At 38.8% G+C, this 25,526-nt stretch overlaps 2 protein-coding genes across 2 annotated transcripts in view; both read right to left on the bottom strand.

The window, feature by feature from the left end:
• Positions 1 to 523, bottom strand: part of fhod1 (formin homology 2 domain containing 1) — a 39,076-nt gene extending 38,553 nt beyond the window's left edge. The window contains 1 exon segment of the mRNA XM_043245196.1: positions 228 to 523. Within this exon segment, the coding sequence (XP_043101131.1) occupies positions 228 to 392 (165 nt within the window). The 5' untranslated portion in view covers positions 393 to 523.
• Positions 524 to 1,138: 615 nt separating this feature from the next.
• rfx7a (regulatory factor X7a) lies at positions 1,139 to 25,163 on the bottom strand. Its single transcript, XM_043245214.1, has 9 exons — positions 24,332 to 25,163; positions 16,407 to 16,440; positions 11,703 to 11,788; positions 11,439 to 11,561; positions 11,160 to 11,276; positions 9,779 to 9,863; positions 9,386 to 9,593; positions 8,940 to 9,241; positions 1,139 to 7,780 (listed from the first exon to the last, which is right to left on the bottom strand). Exons 1-9 carry the CDS (start codon positions 24,445 to 24,447, stop codon positions 4,355 to 4,357), a joined length of 4,497 nt encoding a protein of 1,498 aa, XP_043101149.1. The 5' UTR covers positions 24,448 to 25,163; the 3' UTR covers positions 1,139 to 4,354.
• Positions 25,164 to 25,526: the final 363 nt, after the last annotated feature.

Here is a 25,526-nt window from a genome sequence, read left to right as displayed (position 1 = left end):
AGATAGATAGATAGATAGATAGATAGATAGATAGATAGATAGATAGATAGATAGCAGTTTTATCTATGGACTATTTAGGCTACGAAATGAAGCCTTTTGTTAAACAATACAAACTTTAGCCCCAACGGCTGAGTTTACAAATAATCAACTCCACGAGTTGACACTTAGCAGTCATTTCTGCGCAGGTAAGCACACCTTCGTGAGGTAAATAAATGAGGTTCACCGACCTTCAAAGGCGCTTCTAGCAGCTTGTGAACACCGGCGATCTGTTCGTTCAACAGCAAATGCTCGTTGAGGTCGTACTGCAGAGGTCTGCGGGGCTCGGGGAAATTTGAGCACACGAACGGGTCCGAGTCCTCCAGGTACTGCACTCGACACGTTATCGTAGCCATGGTTCATCCGTAGTCACAAAGTCTAAAAGTTAAACTCGCTTCCCACCGCAGTTTTCCGTCCGTTGTAGCAAGTCATCTAAAATAAAAAAAAAGCCGCCTAGACCGCCACGCGCCGCTGTCAACACTGAAATGAAACCGGGGCTGTAGTCAAATTAAAGGGCGAAGACGTCACCCGTGAGTCACACGCTTGAAATACCGCCCATTGACGCGAGCTCGGTTTGTTGTCTTGACGACGTCGCGTGTTAGTTTTTCGGAAAAGGGTTGTTTATGAGGACGCTGTATGGAGTAAAATAGTGCGTTGTGGCGCCATCTGCTGGTCAAGTGAAGCTTTACTAATTTGTGATGAGTCAAATTTCATGCAAAGCAAGTGATTACTCATCATCAGCCGAAGGAGGATCTCCCTTTTAATTTCCATTAAAACACACAGCGCTTTTGTAAATACTATATCTCTATATATTTGATAAGTAAGGTAAATATTTGTCCATTCTCATAAATCCCTGTTGTATCAGTTTCAATAGGTTGATTGTACATGATTAGGGTTAACCTGGCTAAGGCCACCTTAACCATATAGACAGGGATCTATGAGCTGTTTCTCAACGCTCAAAGTACAGCTTAAATTGGTTGACTGACGGAGTTAAGCCTTGCACTCTTTACATTAGAATAATTTAAATTAATCTTCGAAGAGATTTGGTGTATCACATAAGCCAATTCTGGCTTTCAAACAGACGGAACAAATTGACTTGCAATACTTTACAAAATGTTTATTGGTTTTTAAAACCACTTAAAAAAATCTCAACATCAGTAAGCACTTTCAATACAAAAGAATGAAGAAAATCCTGCTGAAATGTCATAACAAATTTCATCAAACTACCATAAAGAGTCTGTACATAAACAATAACAACATGAGGGAATAGCAAAGGTAGGAAATAAAGACAAGTTGAACGGACAATTCTACCAAGTCAGAGAATAATACAGTCACGTTTACGGCCTGCCTCTTCATTAAAGTAGAAATAGTAGTGCTTGTTCAAAAAAAATTTTTTTTACATACTTTTAAGAGGAAGGAAATAGTAATGTTGAAGACATTTTTTAAAAGGAAAAAAAATCATGTCACAAGTGAATTTTCTTCTGTTAAACAGAAATATTCATGTTACTGTAAATAATGACATATGTACAGTGATCAAATGCAAATTTACGATTTTTATGTATATGAACAATGGATTATTTAAATGTTTTTAATTGAACATTTCAATTGCTTTTGCTCATTTACATGTAAGCACTTCTCAACAAGATCGTCAAAAGGCTCCTAAACATAAGAACACAAACTGACTTTTTTTTTTTTTTAACTTGAATTCACCCTCCGCCCCCCAAACAGTAGCTCTTCAAAACAGTATACTGGTGCTTCATGTATTGCACTGAAATTCTCAAAGTTCCTCAATGAAATTAGTGCAATAAAAAGAACCAGAAGAACTTTGTGAATTTTCAGTCGTTACATTTCCAGTGTTACCTGCTAAATCCCTGTGCAAAAAAAAAAAAAAAAAAAAAAAAAAAAGATATGCAAAAACCACAACATATTTTAAAATCCATGCTATATTCTCACACAAAAGCACACTCTTCTGCGGGCAAAAAAAAAAAAAAATAGAAAAAAAGAACCGGAAGCCAAATAATAAATAAATGGGAAAAAATTAAAACTCACAACAAGCTATATCTATACAAGAGATGTCTAGTTATGTAAACTATTCATTGTAACAAAAAAAAAAAAAACTGTCAAAGACCACTGGATCACTATAGTCATTGTCATATTGTCAATATGAACATTAGTCAAGCTTGTAATACAGTGTAATTTTTTTCTTTTATAAATGGAGCTTATTTACAGAGCGTCACAACAAACAGAAATTCCATAGTTTACCTTCTTCATCCCCTAAGAACTGTCCTGCTATAAATACCATAAGAATGAAGTCTGACATGTCGTGTAAATAAAATTCAAGTGCTACAGTGGTCGTATGTAAATGACACAATTATGCATAAAACAAATTCCCTTTCAACCCCAAAATCTTGGCCCCATTTAAACCTGGGTGACATTTCCATTAATGCATTTTAAAACATGCATCTTAAAAACTGGGGTAAGAATTTGAAAGTGGGGATACTAAAATGGTAGAATTCCTTCTACCTTTTCTTAGTAATTACAAAACTTGTCTTTGGTATGGAAGTAAGGCTAAGATGGAATTGAATAACTACCACACTAAGCAACAAAGTGTATCTTATGCTCTGCTATTCTGAAAGCGGGCTACTAATCAAGTACTTCAGTACAACGTGGTACAGTAATGGCCCATTGAATTAAGTGAATTAAATCTTCATTCCAGCTTTTAAAGCAAGTGGGGGCATGGGGGCTATCTGATGATATTAGCACTGAGCTCATTTATTAGTAACGTGATCTGGGTATTTTCATTTTCCTGATGTTTTTACAGCTGGTGCAATGCTTTGATTAGGGGTACAGGCTCTTTATTAGTGCATGTTATAAAGACGTTCCTGAATGAAGTGCTCAAGTAGAAAACAGTCACTGAAAATGCCAAAACAAGGCATGTGCACAAGAGAATATATACTTCAATGAATCTCATTTATGCTAACTGCCAAATGACAAGCATCAATTGGGGAAATGTTATACAGAATCAGAAAAGTGGCCACTCATCTATTTCTTGGCCACATAAATGCATAGTTAACCATAAAACAAACATTTGGGATAGTTTGACAACTGTCCTGTAACTAATCTACTTTGGCATTTTGGTTTCACCAGTTACAATAGCCCAACCGATTTTTCCTTTTATTTTTTTCATTTTAAAACCATATTCAAACTGCAAATGCAATATGAAGGTGCCAGCTAGTGCAATAACCAGTGCCATGATTATTCATTGATTGGGTTTAAATTAAACCCAGCCTGTTATGTTATAAAATCTGATTTATATCTTCCAATCTAGAGGTTGGGGAAACCTGAGAAGCATCTTAGGGGGAAAAAAACCCTACATGGGTCAATATTTTTAACTTTCAGTTTAGTTAACTATTAGCATAAGCAAATTTAAATTCCAAAAGTACACTAATTTTTTTATTTAAATGTAATAAGTGATTTTGTGCAAGTAGATGCATACTTCCCAGTTGACATAGTGGTTGATAATAAGAATAAACCTGCAAATGTACATTGCTTAGTAGTTCATGTTAGGAATTCCAACAGGGTGGCACATTTGTGTGCAATATGTTACTTTGTATACATCTGCTGCAGGTATAAGCTGCTGTATTTCAATATTAAGCATCACCTTAACACCTTAAGCTTAACAATGCTAATGGGATCTTCCCTTATTCGTTGTTTACTGAAAGACAATACAGATGTTCAACATGTTCAAAGCTGATTTTCTGCACATGGAAGCACCGATTTTGTTTACAGAGTGAAAAAGCTAATTAGATGAGGTACAGTACCTCATATAGCTGGTGTAACCTTAAAATACAAATATTTTTCTTAAAGGGTTAAAAAAGAAGTTATTTTCCATATCTTCCATACAATGCCCTTTCACTGCAAAATATTCATAGGATTATATAAAAGGTGTGTAACTGAATGCACAAAACAGTGTAGAGGCATAAAATGTCTCCGATGATTTCAAGCCAAGTCTTATTACTTGACTTCTTATGCAAAGCTCTGACGTGTTGTCTTGCAAAATTGGTGAGAAAGAGCAGGAAAAATGTGACAGTACTTCTATGTTAGGTTGTTTCTCACTAACCACTGAGACAAAGAACCGGCAATGTTAAAGAGCAATCATTTCTGTTAAGCCTGGCACATCAATATGGACCTGTGTTGTGACATCCAGGGGCTTATAGCAGTAGGTGCTGCACGACAAGATGAATACATACGTTGGTGAGATTTTGAAAATACATACATAGAAACCTATCCAAATAACAAAACAACACAAAAGCACAAATTAACCCAACATTTCCACTGTTGCCTGGTCTTTGCTTTCCAACCAGTCAAAGCCAGCAGAATTCACAGTCTCGCTGCATATCTGTTGAAAAAGTGGGTCATTCTTCAGTTCTTCCAGTGTTGAGTCTTCATATTGTCCCTGCTGTTGACTGGGATCAAAAAGAAGGTTGGTGTCCAATGTATTTAAGTCATTTATGCTACCAGTAAGCTCAGTGGTCAGCCGCATATCGCTGGGAAACGCTGAACTCCCAGCACTAAGCTCTGATCCTTGACCCACAAGCTGTGAGCCGGCATTCAAGCTTTCCTCGTGTAAAAGATCTTTGACAGTTCTGTCTAAATCCAAGGGTTGCTGGTGCTGATGTTGTTGGAGGTTTTGCTGTAGAGGCAACAGCATGGCCTGACTCTGCTGTTCCTGCCCAAGGAGCTGCCGTCTGCCTAAGTGCTGCTGCTGTGGTGGCTGGTGCTCCCCTGAGGCTGATTGTGCTTGGCTTTCATCTACAGAGAAGCTCATCGGCTCCTCTCTGGCATTTTTCATGAGGTAACCAGGCTTCTGGGACTCAAAGGCTGATGAACAAGGCGAGATCAGAGCTTGGTGGCTGGCACTACCAGGAAAGCTGGGCACTGTGGTGGTCTCCAGAATCTGAGTGAGATTCATGCGGGCAGTGTAGTTGGACGGCATGTTGTTGATTCCGATGCCACGTACAGAGTCATCTCCATCGCCATCCATTTTGTTGATGAGGACACTGGTGATGTTTTTGGTATTCATCTGCTGGCCTGCTTGCATGGGTAGAACCTCAGACTGCATCATCACGGTTACTGGAACAGACTGACTCCTCTGTGCCATGCTGCTGATGCTTGCATCAGGATCACTGTTAGAAAAGATGTTTAGCACTTCAGGTGTTACAGGGGAGTTGAAAGGAGAGACCACAGAGTGGGGAACATTGGGATTTTGGGTCCCGCTCAAGTTGCGTTGTCTGACTGCCGGGCTAACGCTGCGGCAACGAAATGTTCCAGACCCTGAGCTGGCCTTGTTGTCAAGGGGTGCTGGAACAGCAAAACCCTCTTTCTTGTTGAGGCTAGCCATGCTCGCCACTTGCTGTTGAACAGGCGAAATCGGTGTCAAGCGGCTGATATGAGTGTCATGATGTCTGGTTTGCAACTGACAGGTCTGACCCGGGATGGCGAAGGCGTGAGGCTTCCGAAAGTGGTCATCTACTAGGTCTTGATAGCTGGGCAGAATGCTAATGCCATTGTTGGTGTTCCCACCACTGTTACTGTACCCACTGTTCATCCATTCCAGTTTAGTCTTATCTGGATGTGTGGCCATTGGTCTTTGCATGGGCTTGACAGGGCTTGAGGAGACAGTACTTCCATCGTGGTATCCAGTGATGCTGGAGTTAATAGGAGTAAAGGCAAAAGGGTTTCTGCATTCCACAGGGCTTGGCGGGATACTACTGCTGCAGTTGGAGTGTGGCGTACCAATAGGAGTTTGTCGACTACTTCCAAGAGCGCTGTCGACCGGAGTGCTTGGGGCTAAGCGTGAACAGGGGCTTTCGTGCATCATACCCTGACCACTTCCTATCATCTCAGAAGTGGGAGTAGGTGTAGGAGTGGGCGTTTGGATTGGGGTGCTGCTGCTATGAGCAGAGCTGTAATACAGGGGGTTGTTCTGGAGGGTAGACATCATGGTGGTCTGCATGGTTTGTTGCTGGCCTTGCAGTGAATTATCCACACAGTTGCTGAAACTTTGTATGCTATTGTTAATTTTCATCTGCTCTTCCATTTGTACAAGTTCCTCAACAATGCTATCCTGGGTCATGTCATCATCAAATGGAAAGTAGCTAAGGTTGGCCTGGGTGCCATAGTCATTCATTTGAGCCTGCTGGTTGGAAGGAGAGACTTGAGCAATTGCAGGAAGGGGCTCCATCACCGGGGTCGACATTTGTTTTGGCTCAGACACCATTTGCGGACCATAAACTTCCTGATGTTGTTGAGTACCATCTTGCAGCTCACCATCCCAAAATACACTCTTCAGTTCACATGCTGCAGAAGAGACAGACTGGTCTATAAGCAAATCCTGTGAGTTTTTAGTTACTTGTTGTAGCAAAGCTTGACCTGGAGCGCTAACAGTACGGGTGACCACAGCTCTACCTTCAATACCTGTTGAAGATCCTTCCCATCTCCCTTGGGAGATGCTTCGAGGCCTGCAAACAGTCTGAAACATGGTGTTCCCCACCAAAGTATCCTGACTTGCTGTAGAGGTGACAGAAACTCTGTAATCCGTTAATGATGAAGCCCCTTCCCATCTTCCCTGGCAGATGCTTTGAGGCCTGCGAACTGTCTGGAAGCCAGTATTCCTGACTGGACCTGCAGTAGCTTTGCCTGCAACTGACAGAGGTGCACTGTCTGGCCTTAAAGGAGTGCTTGATCTTGGAATTTGCTTTGCCATTACATTTGACTTCAGTCCATCAGATCCGCCTGCTGGTAGCACAGAAATGTGGGCTTTCTTAACAGGTGTTGGACTCAAATCAGTGCATAAGCCAGGTCTTTTGTGAGGGCTCTTGGATGCCAACACTGCATCTTTAGGCGATGTCACAATCGCATTACCACTGTTTGACTGAGTGTTATTTGTGTTGTGGTACAAAGTGCCGTCATTAGTGTTGGATGTATTATTGCTGCCAGCAGCCAGAGTTTTGAGGAGTGTCCTCTCATTGCATTTGGTCCCTGTTAGAGTGTCCAAACCCAGAGAGCCCTTGTCAAGAGGAGTGGGTACGCTAGCTGCTCTGGGCTTGAATATCCCTGAGCGCTGTATACCACCAATGGTGTCCAGAGTGGTTGCCAGTCTACTCGTACCACCGTGCTCTTGACCACTTCCAATTATGGCTTCAGTATTTGTTTTAGTGTCGATGACAGGGGTCGTGGATGTTGAACGCCCTGACCTTGACAAAACAGATGGCATTGCAGCTATAGACCCACTGCGAACACGCGTAACTGGCTGTGGATCGTCATTGAGGCTGGCAACTCCAGCAGATGCAGGTCTGACTTTGTTGCTGGCAGGGGTATCGGCTGGTGTGCTGGTCCCATTGCCATTAGAGCCCAGAGATATGGTCGTCATCTTGACTACATTGACCGAACTGACATGTGGACTTGACATCACTGTCTTGATGGGGCTGTTGGTGATAAGCAATGTTGGTGAACGCAGGGTTATGCCACTTGAAGCAGATGGCTTGGGCAGGATTTGGGCATACCGGTGACGTGCTGACCGGTCACTTATCGGACTAGCCGAGATGTTATGAGGTGTCTTGGGGCACTGCTTCACAGGCTGCACCGACTGGGTAACAACTTGAAAGTTTACAGGAAGAACTTTGCTGTCTGCAGCTGCCATGGGAACAGGACTAGGAGACAACAACTGCCTGCTCCTCTGAACCTGCAAGAAATACAAAAAAAAAGAAATTTCAGTCAAAGAATAGGAGCTAATTTAATTAAAGGGACAGTTCAACCAAAAAAATCTCAATTCTGTCATAAATTACTCGCCCTCATGTCACACTGTCAAACATCTTCAGAACACGATTAAGATATTTTTGATGAAATTCTGAACCTTCATAGACTGCAACTACAACATTATAGGCTCAGAACCACAGTAATTTTCTCAGCGATTAATCAACATGTGACAACACTGGTAATACATCGTGCTGGGGGTCATTTGAGTTTTTTGTTCTTTCCTCACTTTCCTTCATTTTAAATAGCCTGTAAATGGCGGGCATGTTTTAAATTTGTGGCATTTCTGCAACAAGCAGAAATTTGCTTTTAGTTAGTTTTCTCCCCTCACTTTCCTTCACTTTTAAATAGCCTAGTTTAAAAAAATAGAACCAATAGAAGAAAAAACTTACAAAGTTTATATAAAACTAAAAATCTGTAAAAAATTAGAAATAAATAATTTATTAGGAAAACAAGTAAAAAAAAAAAAAGGCACGGATGGCATGCACCTTGATGTAACAAAAAACAAAAAATCAGCAAAAACCATGGAACCAAATAAATGAGAAACAAATGTTCTAACAGGTGCTTTTGCATTTAGTTTTGAAACTCTTCCATCGTATTTTTCACCGCACTCTTTTTATCAGTCAGCTCGACTCAATCTCCTCACGTGATGAATGAAATCTGATCTGTGCGCTGCATCGAGCAGCCCTTTTCAGTTTTAATTGTCTGCTCACTCCGAACTAAATATTTTTTATTATTTAAAAATCAAAACAATGGTGGGGCAAGTGACGTAACCAGTGTTGCGGCTTAACACCGGTATCAGCAGCAGCAAGCCTAGTATAGACACTGTTAAAATAATCCATGTTTTTATAATAATACTTTTTGTGCAAAAAAACAAATAAAAAATAATGACATTGTGATATTAATGATATTGTTGAATTTCTTTGCTTCCCTGTCAATCTAGTTTGGTTCTGAAGATAAATGGTGGTTTTACAGGTTTGGAACAACATGAGGTTCAATCATGAGAGGATTTTTCATTTTTGGCTAAACTTTCCTTTTTAAATATCATTTGTTTTTTTTTTAAATTTTGTGTAAAACTCATAGTTCACCGTGATAGGGCTGGAAACGGCTGCAACCACAATCCCAATAGGCTGTGGCGAGAGAAGAGCAGGACTTCCACAGGGTATGCCTGTCCCTGCGCCCGGAGTTATGCCCCCATCTAACCTCCTGGACTGAGCTTCACTAGGGAGTGGAGACTGCAGTTTCTGTTCTTGCTGCTTCTTCTGGATCTTCCTTTGTAGCTGCTGTTTGGCATCTACTGAGGGTGAGACCAGGGTTTTAACCTGAGGTTGGAATGAGTGTGCATCGGTTGTGGGAGCAAATGCAGATGACTGAATGGACAATTTTCCTCCTGTGGAAATAAATAAGAATGATTATAGAATAGTGATGGCGAAAAAAAAAAAAAAAAAAAAAAACTTTGTTAGCCACAAGGTGGAGACATTTGTAAGTTTGAGTACATGGAGTCACCTGCTGGGCTTTTACAAATTAACTGTACCTGAAGGGGAACCGGTCATCACAGTAAGAGCTGCCACAGACTTAGTTCCAATATAGTGGCTGTTCAAAAGAAATCGAGCCAGATCCTCAACACTGTCAAACTGCCGACTCAGCACTTTCTGTGCCCACTCGCACACCAACCCACAAGCAGCCACGCGCACCTCATCTTCTGCACTGGACAGTTGACCAGTAGGTTCAAACACTTCACACTGACAATGAAAAGTGAATGAAGCAAATCAAGATTCTAGACTTTGACACACGCCACTGTTTGATTGATACCTAAAATAAGATTGATGTAATTGCAGCTAAACAGAGGTAAGACAAGAACATATAGAAATAAGGCAAGAAAGAAAGATACATGATAACTAAATGAAAAAGAAGAGTAGTAACTTACCCCATCGCATGATTTGTGAAGATCTAGGTTTGGAAGAGAAGGCATGTGTACAAAAGCCTTCTTCCTAAGTCCACTATAGCAATACATTCACAGAAGTCAAGGAAATACATCTGTCCATCAAATAGATAAGGTTTGTGGATGTCAACATATCAAAAAATGTGTTTGATCACTTTGGCATAAGCAAATAACATAATAATGAACATAATAAATTAAAATATGCATTTTGTTTAATCAATGTCAATATGTAAAAATCACAACTGAGGACAAGCCAGTGCAGTAAGACACGCAGGGCAGAGGTGTTGGTAACAAATTAAGACTTTGACACGCCAAACCAAAAATACAACATCACAGTAATTTACGGTTAGCCAATCTACTCTCTTGGGTATGAGGAGAGACAGCATGCTGGTCTATAGTGGGGTTCCAGCTCATGAACTTCAAACATACCTTCAAACTCATTCCTTTACTGAGCATCTCATACAGCTCAAAATGGAAGCTGACAAATTGCCAGTTTTTGTTCCTACACGTACACTGCGTGCGGTACTACGTCAAACTTAATGTTAACAAACCAAAAAGGTATGACTACTACCGGAACCCCCGAATGGAAATGGAATTGGAATTGGAGCTCTTATTCACTTCTCTAGCAAAAGAAAATACAAGAGTTCCTCTGCTGGAATAATGGCATTGCTTTCTTAGGCATTAGAGTTGACGAGGATTGGGTTTCCGTTGCAGTGGCAACCGTCAACAACAAGCATGGTTTATTTCAGTGACGCACCCTTCTGAAATTAAAAATATAATTCACCCTCACGAATGCACTTTTAACCCTGCCTTACTTAACACCAAAATAACCATGACCACAGTTACACAACATAATTTTTGAGATTTGTCGTAACAGCTAAAGATATGTTGTTGTTATCTGACTTACTTTTGTGGTATTTTCAAACAAAACTGTAAAAGAAGAATATCAATGTATTTCCATAACACCTATTTAATGCATCACGGTAAAATCTAGAAAAAAAAATAAATTTCTTTTATTTATGTTACCCAAGTTAATAAGACTGTAACCTGTACTACCTAATGCAGTGCAAAAGACAAATGATCTCCACTGCAAGGCTGTACAGAAATTAATGGGCACTTTGCTGAAAGTCTTTTCAAGATCAAGCATTTGGCAGCCAAACGTAAAAGGGTTTGCTATACAGCAAAACTCTGTTCTAGGAATCTTTATTTGATTCGATTTCTGATCTATATATAGCACCTACATGAATTACAGCAACAGATGTTTTAGTACACAGAGTTCAGGGACAGGAACGTGTGTATGTGTGGGTCTGCTTTGGGGGGCTGTAAATAGGGGGGTGGGGGGTTGGGATTGTTACAAAAAGGATATTTGGATTTGCCTCGCATGCCAAGTCGACGTGCCTTCATGTTGGGAAAGACATTCTTCATGATCTTTCCAAAGTCTGCAGCACTGAGAGCGTGATAGCCCAGACTATCACAGTAACTCCTGTGAAGCACACACACGTAGAAAAACAATGATTTACAATTTGTAGAGAGATCACAAAAGTCTCAAGCTCTGTGTACATTATACATATATGCATATTTCATCTTCAAGATAATCGAGTTTTAAGTGAATGGAGAAGGCAAGATGGCAGTTTTCCTAACTTACTTGTACTCGTCATAGACTTCTTGTTTAGGCAGTGATGTTTCAGGATGCTCCTCAAGGTGGTTGCGAATCCAGTTAAATGCGTGCAACTGCTGGGAACGACTTGATGACATGGAGCTCTGCTCACTGAGAGGAAAGTAAATTTGAATTAATGTACAGTTGGTAGCACAGATTCTCAAAATGCAATATGATAAAAGAATTACTGAAAGGTTGCACTGCCCTGAATTCGCACTTGATTTTACCTGAATCACAGTAAAGATCACTTACTTTTTCTCATTGCCACTGCTGGGTCCAGAAGGCAACTTGAGATAGAGGTAGAGTTTTTCAATGTCTGTAAGCTTCTCCACATCTTGCTGCAAAGCAACAGAGACGCACATGATGTGCGCTCAGTATTAACAATTTATAATATCATGCATGTTTCAAGAATATGAAATGTCAAGCATCTAACTGTCATCACTGTCAAGTATATAAGTGTAAGAAAGTAAGAAATCATGAAACAAAAATGATATGACAGCATTTTACTTCCTGGTCAGTGGTCACGCTGAAAACAAGCTTTTAGATACAGTGGAATACTTTAGCAAAATGAACAAATTCACAATTGTATGCGTTTACTCATAAACATTTTTGAAAACATTTAAATGTTTAACAGATACAAGTTTGATCAGACCAAATAATAACAATAATAATAATAATAATAATAAATATGCACTTCTGTTCAAACATAAGGGTTCTGTACAGTTTTTGGCAATTTTATTGGCAAGTCCATTACATTCAGTAAAAATCTAGCAAAAACAGTAATATGAAATGTTATTAGAATTTAAAACGAATGTTTTCTGTCATTAATTTTTGGCAGTCATTACTCCAGTCTTCAGTGTCCAAATGACCATTCAGAAATCATTGTAATATGCTGACTTGGTGCTCAAGATATATTTATTATCATTTATTATCATTATAAATGTTAAACAGTTGTGTTGCTTAATATATCCGTGGAAATTAAGATACATTTTTTATAATTCTTTGTCGAATAAAAAGCTCACAAGAAGAGCATTTATTTCAAATATAATGTCAGACATGTAATGCCGCTTTTGATCAATTTAATGTATTCCTCGCCAAATAAAGTGTTTTCTTAAAAAAATATCCAAGGGTCACAACGTGTAAACGGCACGAAACCAAATGACTTCATTACTGCCTAGCACCAAGGGGCAGTGCAAAGCTAAGCTGAAAATTACAGATGTTTAAAAGTTATATGACCTACCAAGTCAAAATGATTCACCGGCTACCCAACAATAAAGCAATAAACAAATACAAATGAATTCCCCTTCATTCAACAATAAAGATCTTATTCTTTAGCTCTCTTTATTTCTCTTACAGCTCTTGTTAAGTGCGCGAGAGCACCGAACAGCTCTTCAAAGAGAATGTGGAAGATGTTTGGGTGGGGCAGAGCTGATTTAAATTCTGCCCAAGTAGAGAGCAGCAGACACCAGTCTCTCCCTCCAGGCACTGCTCCCCATCTTCACTTACCAGCTCTTTCTCACTCGCACACATACACTTAAAGCCTTTTCTAAAGCACTCCAAACATAAATCGGATAGAAATATTAGAGTGATTTTGACAGGTTTTCCGCACCTGGCAACCATCATGAAACTACATGCAATATTAAACCTCAGAGGCCTTCGGTCGGCAAGCTGGGCTGAGACCTGCAGAGCTGTGAGCAGCAAATTAAAATAAACAGACTTCAATAGGATTGTGCGGCATAACCCTAAACAGGAAGTCATCCAAGGTAAAAATAATCCTGAAGAATACCTAATCCCTCAGCGATCAGAGCAGTCGGTTAAGCCAGCATAAACAAGCCTTTGTTTTCACGGTGACTGCCTGTGGGAGTAATGGAAGTGGGGATCTTTAAAAGTCCCACAACACAACTACACCAACAATCAGTCCAAATGATCTCCTTGGGGTAAGGGCCGTGTCAAAATAAACAATACCAGCACACAGAGCTTATGAAACTTGGGGAAAGACTGTCAGGAAATGCACCTGTCACCCAAACATCTCTTCATCGGCGATGGCATCATCACTCGCTGACTCTCCCGCCCTCCCCTTTCCGTCGAATTCTAAGAATAGTTGCGTCTCTTTCTGTCTTTTCTATTCGTCTCGTCGTTGCTAAGGGAAAGATGGCTAGCAAATAGCTAAAGTTATCAACCACTGGGCGCCGTTAGCGTTAACATTGGAGAGGGGTAAGAAAGGTAAGTAAAAATGGCATGAGAATGCAGACGTCTCGGAGCCAAGCGAACCACCCTATTTAAGAGAGGACTTGGGCGACTTTTAAGGGTGGACAAAAATAAGCATGTGGAAAACAAAAACATTAACACATATGCTACTGTTTAAAAGATTGGGGTTGGTAAACGTTATTTTTATGTTTTCATTATCAATGTTGAAATCAGTTGTGGTATGATAAATACTTGATATTTCTGTGAAACTTGATATAGCCTTTTTATTTAATGAGTAAAAAAAAAAAAAAAAAAAAAAGATTATAAACATTATAAAAACACAATGAATGACTTTTCTGATCCATTTAATTTATTTTTAGAAAAATGATTTTACTGACCCCAAATGTTTGAACAGTAGTATGCAAGCGAAACTGGACCTTCGGACAATACATATTTACGGAACAGATTTTTCCTGTTTTCAACCTGCAATTTATTCAGGAGTGTCAACAATGAGATGAAGAAGACACTTGCAATCAGGTCATGACAAAGCTTGGAAGAACCTGTAGCTCATCTTCACTCAGCTCATTCATGCAGGTGTAATGTCCCCTGGGTAGTGTGCAGACCCCTTACTCAGCACTACAGAGCCTACTAGACATGCTCGAACAACTCATGCATTATACAGACGGACTGAACCCGGTTCTTACTGACAAGCCTACAAAATATTCACAAGCAAATTCGTCCAGGCCTGGATGCTGGAACAATTCAAAATGTGATGATTCAGTAACAGTCAGGCCCTTAAACCCTGAATGAACAGTGAATAAATATAATGAACTGAATTATTTAATTTTATATCCAGCATTTTGCATTAACTGCTTAAAGATGCTTCTCCCAAAAAACATTCAGAATTATTTACCTACACTCGTCTAATGTGAAACAGAAAAAATGATATTTTTTAAAAATGTCAAACCAGTTTGTAACAATTTGAAACTTTCATTCTTGGGTAACCTTCCCGATTTAAATATTAGCCAGTAAAATAAATCAGTAACCTTGTTCTTTCTTTGTAACAATCTAATTATATCCTGCAAGAGTTAACGTTCATTTAATTAAACCAAGCATTGTTTACTCTGAACTTCTCTTTCATAAGGTTGCCACAAATTGCCAGAAAATCTGAAATATTATGACAGAATGTTGGACATTTTGAAGCATTACAGGGTTTTTTTTTAGTGACATGCTTAGCAAGATGTAAATGTGAGGTAATAAGTGTTAAAAAGCAAGGCTTTGTGGGACGCTACTATGGAATGAAAGTTTCATTCTAGGAGGCTGATGCAAGACTCAGCGAGAGCTGGCAACATCCTGCAGAGGTCAACAGGGGCAGGCTAGAGGAGGAGGGACGGGAGAGGACAGACGAGGTGAGCAGCGGACACAGGGCACACCGCCTAATATCTGGAGAGGATTTTGTGTTTCTCTTAACCTTGAGGGGCCATTAACGAACTGCTGCCACCTTCTTTTCCCTCACACATCACCCCACATAACTCAAAACATGACTGGCTGCAGCCCTACATCACCTGATGGGAACCTCCTCAACTATGCACAAACATCAGCACTGAAAAAAAAACTATGCTCATGCAGCCCTCACTCAAATATATGATAATATCCAAAGTCTAGTTATTTTACTCTGCTGACAATAAATGAGAAAAAAAAAAAGAATTATCTTATGCTCACAGAGGTTGGATTTATATTAAAATCCATTTTGAAATATTGTTACAATTTAATAGAACTGTAATATATTTTAAGACATTTTCTAAAATGTAACTTATTCTTGTGATGGTAAAGATGAATTTTCAGCAGCCATTACTCCTTAGTGCCCAAAAAAAACATTTCTTATTATTGCGGAAACTTAACTGTTGATATTCTACTGCACTTGATCTGCCCATAATGAACAAAACAGGGTATGTTGCATGCAGTGAAAAATTACATTTACTTTTCAAAGCCGTGAAAAGTTACTGTTACAATAGTCCCGAAGGTGTGAGGATGTATTTGAGCCAGAAAGACTAATAATTTGGGCACATAAGAACACGGCTTCCATTCTGGACTGGGCTTAGCTATCTTTATGTGCGCGTCTCTTAGTTTTCTTTATACTTTGGATTAGTTTCCCCATAATAGGCGGTGGTTCTGTTATGCTAATATCATCATATTTGCCACTGTTTTGTCCACAACATAAAAACTGCGCTTAAAGACTGAACTGTCCCAATGTCAGTGCTGAACCAGCCAAACCCTTCCTGAATGAAAACACCACTATAGAAAAGTCAATTCAAAGTCAGCCAATACAGACAAATGACCTCTGTCTGGCCATTCCACAAAATGGCATATATATGTAATTTCAAACATTAAACAAAAAAATAAATAATTTTTCAGAGGAGGGTCTGCCTTCACTTTTGATTTAACACACCTTATGTAATTGTTTTGCGACAGACCACCTTATTAACAAACAAAATCAAGTGTTGCTTGATTGTGACTACAATTAAATAAATATCATTTCAAACTTATAATTTCAAATATAATAATTCAACCAATTAATACAATGTGATATGGTTTAAAGCACATTTCTGTATGTCTATTGTAATGTAATGTTTTATAAGACTTGTAAGCATAATATTAGATGATCAGATAAAGCTTAGGTTATTTTTGGTTGATTAATTGTATAATTATTTTCATTGTTGTATTTTCAGTGAAACAACATCATCATATTTTTCCACATCAAATACTCACCAAAATGCAATCCACCTTTGATTGTACGGTTTTGCTGCAAAAAAAAAAAAGAAGAGAAAGAATCAGCATGACACAAGAGTAATTTGAGAAACATTCATAAAGCTGGCTTTATTAATAAATCAGTGGCATTCAAAACATCTTTCCATCCTCTAACAGTCAGCCCTGTCCGGCTCAGACCGATATATCCTCAGGAACACATGTGCTCAGGCACAAAAAAAATATCTTGCATTAATATTCCATCACACGGGATCTATAAATATTCCTGCCAATCAGAATGTGTTGACCATCAGGATGTTTGAGGGACCGGAATGAACCAGTATGGAATCTATATACAGGTACAGGACAGTAGCGAGGGACACATTTGCACTCGAGGGAAATGTAAAGACACTTTTCATGTGATGGCTGTAGAATCATTTCAACCTTTAAAGAACAATCGGTACATCCTGGCTAAAGTCACAAGTCATGAATTAAGGGTAAGATTTAAAAAAAGACATAATGCTGAAATGTATCTCCTTAATTTCTATCAACACCGCAAGAAATGTCCCATCAGGCCACAGTGGCTGAATACCAAAACTGAGAGCCAAAACTAAAGGTTAGGACTAATTGGCTCAAGGACAACTCAGAGCAGGGCACCTTGAACAACAAAACAGTGTAATTACTGACTGCTTGTTCACACGTTCACAGTTAAACAAAGTGCAAAAGTAATACACGCATTTACATACACATATATATATATATACACACGTGTGTCAGTGTATGTGTATGTATGTATGTATGTATATATATATATATATATATATATATATATAAATATAATAGTATAGTCAAAACCAAATAATCTGCAAATTACGTTTACACAGGTAGATACTACTGAATATTTAAACCAGCAACATTTATAACACTTTGTAAAGTGATGAAAAACTTATGCACAATCTTTGAATGTAAAAACTAGCGGCTACACCAAATCCCTCTTGCACTGGTCCTGAGTTATCAGACCATACTTACGGTCAAGCCCTGATTTGCCAATCACCAGAGCTACCACATACTATAGCTTTTAATTATAGGCTATCCAATCAGGGAGTATTTTGTTCCAACATTCTGACTTCTTAATCCCATATAAAACCTTTCAGGCTTATGCCAGAGGTCAAAGCCAAGCAACATGTGTGTTCTTAAGAGAATCGGTCATATGACTGTGCCTATGAGCAAGTAAGAGGTCAGGGAACTAATGAACTGTTACTAGGTGAGTTGATGTTTTCTCCCACGTGGCCTTAGGCCAGGTAACTATCATTAAGCTTTATCTAGGTAGTCGCGAAGCAGATAAAGGATCACACCACTGTTGTCAAGGCAGGCAGTAAAAACAGGATTTCCCATTAATGTCACTTCCTGTAGCAACAACTAGCTGACACCTGATTGGGACTTACTTAAATAAGCTAAACATGCAATCATCAACAGCGAAGTTTAACTCTGTTGGTCTGGTGTTCAACTGAACCAGCCAACCAAGTGCACTGTGATATTATTTGCCATGTGTGGCGTGAAGCACATCTGAAAATGTTTGCGTGTAAATGAGTCACAAAATTTTAAGACAAAAGAAATATACTATCTGGTGTCCTATGTCGTGCTGTGTTGTGTGAGTATTTCCATAATACAGAAAACGAGGATGGATTCGCAGAACAAAATCAACATACTGTGTAACATAACTGTGTCAGAAAACTGTGCAAATTTTGGATTAGTAAACCTAAAGTAAAGCTGTAAAGCTCTACAATTAATTCAAAATGTGATATAAACTAGTGTCTGTAATTAATAAATTAACATACAAATAAACGCTCTATGCGATACAAGTTTGCGGTCATATAGGGAGAAAATCTGTGTCATGGAGACACGTCCATTCAAGCTGGCACGTCAGGTGTGTTTATTGTAGGTAAGCAGTATATGTTAGTTTGTTATGTGAAATAGACATGGGCAGCAGCATCGTGTTAAAAGTCTTTCTAGCCGCTACTTTGTTAAAATAAAGCTCTGTTTGTATCAACATGTTGAATTGTAAATACACTATGCACATTAAAGTTTCTTAATTGGTGTAGAGTTTCAGTTTTCAAAGCACAGATATTTGTCTGCTGACCGAAAGACGTATATACAACACAAAATTGTGAAAACTTCCCCTTCTTCGCTCTGCCTACGCAAGGCGCCTTGTATCTGAAGGGCATGTTGCATCCTGTGTGAAAGAGCATCTGCTACAGAATGCATTTCAGTCTCACTATACGAGAAGTTATATTAGTTAATTTCATGAGCATTTTACTATTTTATTTGGTAAAAACTATTAGCAAATACAATGAGAAACTCAAAAATCTGTTGATAAAATAGAAAATAAAGAAATAAGAAAATCTAAATTAGGAACATTACACAACCAACAGACAACATTACACAACCAACAGATTTTCATCCATATTTTAGTGTATTAATTTGATGTAATGTTTTGTATTAAAGGAACTTTTGTATTTTCATTTGATTATATTTTAAAAGATTGAATTGTCAGGTCGTATGAATTAATTTGATTACTGAACTTGATTATTGAATTTCTAATAAACCAAAACACAAAATCAAGAAAGATTCACAGAACTAAGGACAAAAAAATTCAATTTGGTTAAAAAAATAAAATAAATAAAATAATAATAATAATAATAATAATAATAATATATATATATATATATATATATATATATATATATATATAAACATATATATAAACATTTCATAGGAACCTACATGGAAAAGGTGGTGCTCACTGCATGAACGACGCAGATGTAAGTTCTATTAATGATAGAAGATTTTCATCTAATATAGGTTTAATTATATGAAATGTAATTCTCAGGTACAATTACATATTTGTTAGTGAATTTCAGGATGATACTGTGAGATAATGGCTGATTTTTAGCATGATCAATCATTGGTTTTATTTCTGCAGTATTTGTGCACATCCCTTGTGCTTGAATTTGGGACCAGAGAGGGAGTTGTGAGGAGTCAACGGTCTCTTGACGGCAACATGGATTAACCACCAGCACTTTTATCACATGCAATCATTAATCTGTATGAGCAATGAACAATAACTTTACATACAGCCACATAAAGCAAATATGATATTCACAATTACGTACAACAAATTACAACTTAGCTGTGTTCACACTGCGGTTTTTAATATCCTTTACGATTGTTACTTGTCAGACTGTACCAACATGATGATCGTGTCACACTTTGGGATCTCAGTTATCATTAATGTTGTTTTACTTTATCAATCTTTACACGTTTAGTGACTGCGAACTGAACGACTTCAGCTTTTAGCCTAGGATTATAGGAATCTTACAGGGCTTTCAACATTCGTCTCAGATGACCAAATCGTGGCCAGAATCACACAGTGTGAGCCAGGCTTTAAAATCAAGTCATTTAAGGTTTGTTTTTTCCTGTAAACAGTGGCCTGATTTAAGCCACAGACTTTTATCCTGTCGGTCACTGCCCCTCCCCCTAAGATCCCCTCCTCCAGCTGGCCGCATGTGCTCCGATCATAACAGTAACGTAAACAACTGCCTGAGAGAGAGAGAGAGAGGGAGAGGTGGGGGTGGAAGGTGAGAGGTCACTGTGTCACGGGTTGGAAGGGATGGTCGCAGATGTCTGTATCTTTTGCTCTCAATAAGATTGTCCTGGGAAGAGGGCAGAGGCCTGTGAGCTTCACGGCTAATTCCACATGAACAGAGTGCTGACTTGAGAACAGCCAGACATACAGACACAGAGACTAACACTACTGCTAGTCAGCATGACCTACATGTGTGATATTTGTGTGTTAGTGTGTGTGTGTGTGTGAGAGAGAGAGAGAGAAGGATAAGAAACTCTCTCTCTCTCTCTCTCTCTCTCTCTCTCACAGACAGACAAAAACTCCACTGAACCTGCTGAACTCAGCTACTACTGTACTGCATCTCATAACCTCATGTGTGTTAACCAACACACACAATTTAATCAAGTCATCGCGCTGAGCCGCACACAATCATGCTACACTTAAATAGGAGTAATTTAGGTCTATACAAGCGATATTGACATAGACCTTAATTTTATTTTAAACCTCAAAATATTTGAAACACAATCTAGTATCATTGGCAGCATGCTAAAGCTATTAGCACTTAGAGTGCTGCTAATAGCAGAAAACTGAGCATGGCAGGCTTCCTTCCAGCTGCTCCTCTAACAGGAACTGTCTGGCTTCCCAGACTGCTGTGAGCAAAGAGGTGATCTAAGGTCTCAAACACATGGCTGCTAAATTACCGATATCTTAATATCTCAGAGAGGGAAAAGATAGAAGTAATAGCATGCATAGTATATTGTTTTCACACTCTTTAGTTTTTGTAAATGCTGTGGTGCCAGACAGGATTTGTATCTTTTTAGTTAGGGTTTGGTGTTATTTGGTGTTATTTTGTCAAATTCGCTAGTCGCTACCTTGAAGGACAGATTACACAATATAACTCAAAGTCTGAGGTCTGTGGTCTTAAACTTATGCATCTGCTTAAACACGCAGTAAAAACAATAATATTGCAAATGTTACTATATTTTGAAAAAATATATATCGATATGCATACATTTTAAAATGTAATTTATTCCTGTGATGGCAAAGCTGATATGTCAACAGGGATTACTACAGTCTTCACTTTCACAAGATGCCCAAGAAATGTTTTTATTATTTAATGTTATTTTCAGTTTAACATATCTTAATTAAAAAAAAAATCCCAATTATTAATATTTTTTTAAATTCAAGATATAGATTTTTTGGATGAAAAGAAAGGAGAATTGATGTAAAATAGAAATCTTTGTAGTATTATAAATGCCTTTACTGCTAATTTTTGACACTTTAATGCATCCTTGCTGAATAAAAGTGTGTTTTCTTTCAAAAATAAATGAATAAATAGATTCATTACAAATCGTACAGAAAACTCTTCTTGGACCCATTCTAACACATTCTAGGAAATGCTATTATACATGCTGCGATCACTAGTTTGCTGAATGTCAGGAAAACGGTAAACTTCATTGGGTATTTTGAAGACCTAATAGAATGTTTATGCAGTGAAATAGATCCTTCCATTGTTTGAGCATTGGCCTAGATGTAGGCTAAACCAAAACAGAATCGTCTAACAGCGCCAAAGCAGCAGTTGTGATCCGTTCTCAGAAACTGCAGTTTGGTAAAAACAGCTGGGCTTTTTGCCAGCGGTGCTATGGCTCATTTTCATTTCTCTTTGAAGGTGATTACCACCATTGTGTTTGGATCTCTTCCCCCTCCTCCCAATTCCATCCAATTTCCCTTCATATGTAGATGAACAAAGATTCACACTGATGTGCATGTACATACACATGAACATCCGTGTGAAAATCAGGGAACAAATCCATCCCCGTCCAAACCCAGGTTAGTCAATTTAAAATCTGTTTTTCATCCAAAATTACCTGACAGATTTCGCACAAACCAAAATGAACTCTGAAATACGCTCAAAGAGCTAAATCACAACATTGAACCAAAATTGCAGCTCATTCTAAAACAACCCCCTCTGCTGGTCTGTTGCTAAAAGTAAATTATTTTCCCCTAACAGTAATAGGAGTCTAGTGATTTGTTATCTACCTTCATTTTGGTGGGTATTGATTCGGTAAGCAGTATTTATGCTTCGGTCATCTCCACTATCGCAGTATAAATTACAAGATATTCCCATTAGTGACAAACTTTACTACTGGTGAATCACAATCTCTTTTCCACAAGGTTTGCCAGCACCAGTGCCAAATACCCGGTTCTTTTCCACAGAGACATACTGTGTGCCAACCAGCATGCCAAATGCAGATGGGGGTATCAGCTATCACATGGACAGACCTAACCTTTAGAGCTCTCCTCAGAGTGAAGGGTAAGGAGCGCAGGCTGAGACGGTCCACTCGTCATATGAATGTCTGCTTAAATGTTCAATCCATTCAATAGTACTTAGACCTACAATAAACAGCAGAACTCCGGTGTGAATGATGCACAGCTTCAAGTGAAAATTCCAGACTTCTGTCGAATTCACAACAGAGAGTATTATTGCAACTTAAATCAATAAAAAAATGTTGTGATTAGAAAAGTAAACCGGTAATTATCAAATCCACTGTTATACAGATCACAGTAAAACAATTATTTTACTAAAGTGTCAAATAGTTTCGATCTAACCTGTAAAAACCAGTTCCTGGAAATTAAACTGACATATTGTATGTGTGTGTGTTTTTTAACTGAAATGAACTGGTAAAATAACTAATCAATTTTATATACAAGAAGTAATTCCAATAGCACAACTGAACAGTCCACCAATAAAAAGCAGCTATTTTGAGAAAAAACTGTTTTCAAAAAGTAAACACTGTTACTTAATGATCGGATTAATTGGTAATTATTTGTCCTCCTAAACCAGTTTATTTAAAGCTTCCCAGGAATTTACACTTAAGGTTTAAATGTCAACATGGTTTCATCACTTTACTGTTTAGCTGCATGAACTGATTTATGGATAATTCAATAAACAACAGAGTAATGAGCAATATTCTACACACGTGGTTCACACAACTTTTTGCAAATAATCTTGCATAATCTTTTTCTAGTTCCTTATTACTGGATAAGAACACATACTGTACTGTGTAGCTGACGAAATATTCCAGCATTTTAATTTTCAGTGCTATTTCCATTTTTTCCATGACCTTGGGAGCCCTGTGCAGCTGAAGTTTTGAATACAAATTTCGTATGTATTCTAAAAACAACAGGGCTCTAATAATTACACCAATAATAAATGCTGCCATATATGTATGCAACTCTGCACGTATCTATCTATCTATACACACTCACACATATATATATATATATATATATATATATATATATATATATATATATATATATATATATGACATACAGTATTGCACGTGAGGCTAAACAAATCTACGACCTATACTGGAAGTACAGTAGAGCCGCCGCTGCTGCAGATGCATGTCGTTGAGAGCATGTCTCAACATGCAAAAACAAGGGTGGTGGTGGTGAGGGGGATGGAGGCTGTAAAATAATCGTGTCAGCGTTTTTTTATTTTCGCTGCCACAAGCAATGTGCACCAACAATGATCAATTCCAGGTAAAACTACTGACCCAAGTCAAAACTAGGACCATGCACACAGAAGCCATACAGTATCTTCAAAATATTTACTTAGTAATACAAATGCATGTTTAACGCATGCGCTGCTAGGCTATAAACATCACGAGCCATGGCTGCATGCCTCGCGACGTCTTCGTTAATAACGGCAGCTAAGGGATTACCCGGTGATTTAAAACACGATCTGAATAAGCGCAAAACAAACCAAAGGACGAAAAAGAGCATCGTAGTTTAGCGCGACGCAGTTATGCCAGTGTCTGAGGAAAGCGTGCCTTTACACACTGGCCTTTTAAACGCCGTACCCGGCTGCTGCACGCGAGTTGTTTACCACCGCAAGCGCGCGCCCACTAAATCTGCTGCTAACGCGTGGTCGCGGGAAATCTTTCGCGCAATCCCAGACGCGGATATATTTCACTAGTACGCTTTCATACGAACACAAAAGCAACTCTATAAACAACGACTGCACTGATAATAACAGTCAGGAGGAGTTACCCACCTCAGACTTTAACGTGCATAATCTGGTCAGCCCAAAATGTCGGTGTCCAGAGCAAACAACTTTGATAAGTTAACTTACAGATATTATAATAACGAAGCACACTGTGAGATTAGTTGAGTTACTCCAATCGTGACTCACTGACAAGCGGACACGAAGGACCACCTAGAATAGAGCTAATTAGGATGGGGACCCTTCAGATCCATTAACCCACACATTTCCAGCAGGACTCAATTACTGGTCAATATTTCGCAGAGCGCTTACCAGATCGAGTTCTTTATTTTTAGCTGCAACGCATTCGCATCAGCCCCTTGCAATCCTTGAACCGCGGAAGGTAAAGGTCCTACTCCGGCTCCAGACTGCTGCTGGTCATCGGCCATCACGATGCGACTCTGTTGAGACGAGGATGGGGATCTAACAAGTAGGCCTTAACCTGAACCTGGAGAATGCAGCTTTCCTCCGTAAATAGTGCATCACGATCACCGCCTGTTGACTTCACGGACAAATCGGACTCGACTCTAATAGATCACGCTGGTAATTCATGGCTTGCAACTGCAGTTGAGGTTACCAGCCCCGCGCGTGCATCAGGAACAGGGAAACACTTGGAGCTGCTGCAGGTTCAGAGTCAGACACTACCTCCTCTCGCTCTCTGGCGACCACTGGGGAACTGATGCTGGGGCCGCGCATGCGCACGGCGCGCCAGCAGAAACCCACACGAGGGAGCTGCAGCGAGTTCAAGTGGTTCAGAGTATAATCAGTCACTCGTGTCTAAAGCATAACTGGCTGTTTTACATGATACTCACAATATTCAGCTGTTTGTCCATTTTATCAGTCACATTTCACGTTCATCTCGGATGTTGTGTTTGAATGCCCTTTAATTAATAATAAAAACAAGTTATAAACATAACTTAGTTAATAAATTAAGTGATTAATATTCATTTGACCCTATAGTCTATCACTCTTTATTCTAATTCTATGTAATCGTTTTTTTATTCTTTAAATACTAGCCTATAGCTACTGACGTTTGATGGTTTTAGTTGTTGTTTTTTCAGGAAGGTGATTATAACTAACAAATAAATCAATAAATTGACCCTCCAGTCTAACACATACGCTCTATTTTCGATTTTCTTTTTGTTTAAAATTATTTATTTAATTGATACGTTTGTATACATTTTTAATTTGTGCAGTTTTGAATGCTTTGACATGTATAACACTGCCCTGTGTTTTCTATGTGCTTTTGTGTAATGAAAGTGAGTAATAACAATAACAATAAATCCCATTCTATATCCTTGGTGGAAAAAAGCTAGTCACCCAGCCTGGTCTTAGCTGTCAGCAGAGTGGTCTGGCCACTTCTATAGCCGGTCAGGCTGGGGACCAGCTGGAAAAAACAGCTAAAAACAGCTTGACCAACCTAGCCAGGCTGGAAGACCAGCTAAAACCAGCTGCTTCCAGCTTAAAC

The sequence above is a fragment of the Puntigrus tetrazona genome, chromosome 7, assembly GCF_018831695.1.
Source record: "Puntigrus tetrazona isolate hp1 chromosome 7, ASM1883169v1, whole genome shotgun sequence".
In the NCBI taxonomy this organism is placed as follows: Eukaryota; Metazoa; Chordata; class Actinopteri; order Cypriniformes; family Cyprinidae; genus Puntigrus; species Puntigrus tetrazona.
Note: the sequence above shows the minus strand (reverse complement) of the source record. Positions and strands in the feature narration are given on the sequence as shown.

Excerpts from the sequence above, each read along its gene's own strand:
- rfx7a (XM_043245214.1), bottom strand. The coding sequence starts at position 24,447 with ATGGCCGATGACCAGCAGCAGTCTGGAGCCGGAGTAGGACCTTTACCT. Across the intron at positions 11,789-16,406 it reads CAAAGGTGGATTGCATTTTG|CAAGATGTGGAGAAGCTTAC; the intron begins GTGAGTATTTGA and ends GTTGCTTTGCAG. Across the intron at positions 11,562-11,702 it reads AGCAGTGGCAATGAGAAAAA|TGAGCAGAGCTCCATGTCAT; the intron begins GTAAGTGATCTT and ends CTTTCCTCTCAG.